We start from the raw sequence: 3,911 nt of genomic DNA on the forward strand, positions 1-3,911 counted from the left end.
AATGGAGCTGGGAGGCGGCCCGCTGGGCCCGGGGGAGCGCTGGGCGCCGGTGGGCGCTGTGACGGTGGAGCAGGAGGAAGAGGAAGGAGACGAAGAAGAAGAAGAGACGGCCGCGGGGTCTCCGCGGTCGGTGCCACGGCTGCGGGCTGAGCGGCGCCGCCTGCACGGGGCGCTGCTGGCGCTGGCCTCGCACTTCGCGCAGGTGCAATTCCGACTGCGGCAGGTGGCCAGGGCCGGCCCGGCCGAGCAGCAGCGCTTGCTCCGCGACCTCGAGGACTTCGCCTTCCGTGGCTGCCCCGCGCCGTTGGCCCACGGGCTCGGGGATGGCCCAGTGAGTGTGCGGGGCGCGGTGGGGCAGGGCGCCCTGATGGGGCGGATGGCATCTCGTGTGCCAGGCTCTCGTAAGAGGCCTGTAGGAAAGCTGCGGGGTACGGTGCCAGGATGGAGGGTAGAGGCCTTAAGATAGTGGCCTAGCACAGGCTGCTCAGGGAATCTAGGGGTGTCCCATCCTTGGAGTTGTTTGAGGCCAGGTTGAATGGGGCTTTGGGCAACCTGCAGTGTCAGATGTCCCTCCTGTGGCAGAGGATGGAGCTGGGTTGTCTTCCAGCCTTGACAGCTCTGTGATTCTCTGACTTGTTTAAAATCCAATTAGCAACGGCTGTGCCCCTTCCCCCTGCTGTGACGGGCATCTGAGGTAAGGAGTGGTTGTTACAGCTGCCCAGCATTACTCTGACCAGCAGTGTTGTACCATGCCAGATGCGCGTGTGATGGAGCTTGATCTGCAGAGGTTCTTGTTTGTCACGTGAGTTGATGTGACCAGTACCTCTCCTTGATATGCAGGCACTACTTTTTTTTTTTGAAATGACTTGTAATGTTCATCAATTAATTGCATGAACTGGAAACATTCCTCATATCACAGTCCTGTACTGTGGGGCTGGCCTGCAGTGTAAATGTTTAATTTTATTTACTGACAACTTTTTTTTCAGAGTGAGCAAGAGAAGCAGGAGCATATTGAGGTCCAGAAGGAAAAGCAAAGAGAGCTGATCTTGCAGCTTAAGACACAGCTGGATGACCTAGAGACATTTGCATACCAGGAGGGCAGCTATGACTCTCTTCCACAGTCTGTGGTTATGGAAAGGCAACGGGTAAGGCTCCTGAGGTTCTGTCATTAGTCATGCAGTATCAATAGTTAGTCTGCGTGCATGTGTGCAGTCTTGTCATCTATTGTGATTTTCATCGTGTGACAAAGAAACCTATTTCCAAGATAGTGAGTGGAGTATTTTGGAGGTTGTGGACACTGGTGCCACATAGTGAAGTGATACAACTGACTGATGTTTTGCAGATGATTATAGATGAATTGATTAAGAAGCTGGACATGAACTTGAGTGAAGATATTGCAACACTCTCTCCAGAAGAATTACGGCAGCGTGTGGATAGTGCCATTGCACAGATTGTTAATCCAGCTCGGGTGAAGGAACAGTTGGTGGAACAACTAAAGACACAGATAAGGGACCTTGAAATGTTTATCAACTTCATTCAAGGTCAGTGCTCAGTTTTTAGACAAGTAGATTGAATTGATATATAATTTTGACATAGTTATGAGGAGGAAGTCTGCAGATCTAAGTCTAAGAATTTTCAGAGCTGGTGGTGGATAGAAACAGACTGCCAAGCAAGGAGCGGAGTGGTTTAAGGCAGTACTGACCTTTATATGTGGGATAAACAATTTAAATTCACAAGTGTGAAATTCTTGTCCTAGATGAAGTTGGAGGTTCTGGTAAGGTGGAAGATGGACACTGTGAGTGTGCAGGCAGAAAAGATGGTGGTGGTTCCTGCAAACCAAATATCTGGTCTTCTGGAAACAGAGGTAGGCACTGCTTGGCGTGAAGGTTTGTCTCTTTTTTGCTGTCACTCATTTGATGTTCATGGAGCATGAACCAGCATCCAGATACATTAGCATGTTTTTAAAGTGTTTCTATTATTTATAAATTCTGATGACAGAAGGTCTGTGTACAATTCTTTTGCCCTTCTTAAAAGCAGGTATGTTGATTCCTTAATGAGAAAACTTGTTTTTTTTACTTTCTTTTCTAACCTGAGCAGTGAACCCAGAAGATGCCAAAAAGATGCGAGAAACGGGCCTGCACCTCATGCGTCGCATGCTTGCTGTGCTACAGATATTTGCTGTTAGTCAGTTTGGTTGTGCTACTGGTCAAATTCCTCACAGCCTCTGGCAGAAGGACCAAGCCAACAAGGATTATTCTCCCTTAATTAAGAAACTGGAGCTGTCGGTAGACCGGGTGAGGCAGCTAGCTTTAAAACACCAGCAGGGCGACCACGTTATCAGTTCTTCCGATCTGCAGGATGTTTCATTGGGAGGGAGAGATGAACTGACTCTGGCTGTGCGGAAGGAGCTGACCATTGCTTTGCGAGACCTGATGGCTCATGGGCTCTGTGCCTCTTCTCAAGGGATGAGCCTGGTGTTGGCACCCATTGCATGCTTGATTCCTGCGTTCACCTCCTCACCACAGACCATGCACCCCTGGGAACTCTTTGTGGAGTATTACAAAACTAAAAATGGACAGGCCTTTGTGGAGTCTCCAGCTCGCAAGCTCTCCCAATCCTTTGCCTTGCCTGTGACAGGAGGAGTCACCATCACACCCAAACAGAGCCTGCTGACAGCAATTCATACGGTTCTTACTGAGCATAACCCCTTCAAGCGCAGTGCAGACTCTGAACTGAAAGCTCTAGTGTGTATGGCGCTAAACGAGCAGCGCTTGGTCTCCTGGGTAAACCTGATCTGCAAATCTGGAGCTTTGGTGCAATCTCACTACCACCCATGGAGCTACATGGTAAACACGGGCTTTGAGAGTGCACTTAATATCCTCAGTCGTCTGAGCAACTTGAAGTTCAACCTCCCGGTTGACCTGGCTGTCCGGCAGCTGAAGAACATCAAAGATGCTTTTTGATGTATTTTTATTGTAGATCATTCACTTTTCACAACTGAGCAGCTGTTGGTCTCCGGAAGTCTAACTTTTTTTTTTTTCTTCTTTAAGACCAAATTTGGCTCTTTGAAATCGATACTTGCTTTTAGGAAAATCTTGATGCTGGTGGCTGGGTGCGGTACAGCACTTTATCCTACCCTTCTTATGCAGATCTGAATGGCAAAACTGGTGTGCAGATTTATGCCGTGCTGGATGGGTGCGGGAGGGTCCTGACCACGGAGCCTGTCCATGGGAGCACAGTGCATCTGAGCTGTTGTGCTGCATCTGCATACTTATTTCAAAATCTGTGGTCTAAATGGTGTCAGTATGAGACTCCTCTCAGGAGAAGTGAGGCAGTCTGATGTCTGCTTGGGAGTGGGAGTTTGGTTGCTTGTGCTTGATGTGGCTGCACGGGGTGAGGGATTTGTTTTTCCCAGTGTGAATGTAAGAGAACTGGGGGCAAATCTTGCTGAGGAACTGGGTATGCACTTGAACCAGCAATATTCAGGCTGCTGGATGAGGGAGTTGACACTCAAATTACTTTGTAAATATCCCAGAAGGTCCTTTTCTGAAACTTCTGTGCAGAGATCAGAGCACCAGCGGTGCGGTACTCCATGACGGATGTATTAAACTGCTTTAATTAGTGTTTGTGTGGGGAAAATCTATTTCCAGTGACTGCGTTTTAATTTGCGTCGGTTATTGGCCCTTGTGATGCAGGTGTGGTGGCTCACTTGGCTTTGTAATATTTGTAATATCACTGTAACGTATCTGCAGTTCCTGATGGCGTTAGGATTTCTGTGTCTGCTGCTGGGCGTGGACTGCGCTGCTGCAAGTGATCCTGAAATGAAGTCGTGAGAAGAGCGCTCTGCCTTACAATGCAGCGTTAGTCGACATTGCGCTGACGGCCCGGCCGGCACCGGCAGAACCAGAAGC

General features: G+C 49.2%; 1 protein-coding gene across 1 annotated transcript; it reads left to right on the forward strand.

Moving 5' to 3' along the window:
* The first annotated feature begins 1 nt into the window (after nucleotide 1).
* Nucleotides 2-3,643, forward strand: RUNDC1 (RUN domain containing 1). The gene is made up of 5 exons (XM_010724708.1): nucleotides 2-331; nucleotides 987-1,145; nucleotides 1,343-1,541; nucleotides 1,757-1,864; nucleotides 2,098-3,643. Exons 1-5 carry the CDS (start codon nucleotides 2-4, stop codon nucleotides 2,961-2,963), a joined length of 1,662 nt encoding a protein of 553 aa, XP_010723010.1. The 3' UTR covers nucleotides 2,964-3,643.
* Nucleotides 3,644-3,911: the final 268 nt, after the last annotated feature.

Source organism: Meleagris gallopavo, chromosome 29 (assembly GCF_000146605.3).
Source record: "Meleagris gallopavo isolate NT-WF06-2002-E0010 breed Aviagen turkey brand Nicholas breeding stock chromosome 29, Turkey_5.1, whole genome shotgun sequence".
NCBI lineage: Eukaryota > Metazoa > Chordata > Aves > Galliformes > Phasianidae > Meleagris > Meleagris gallopavo.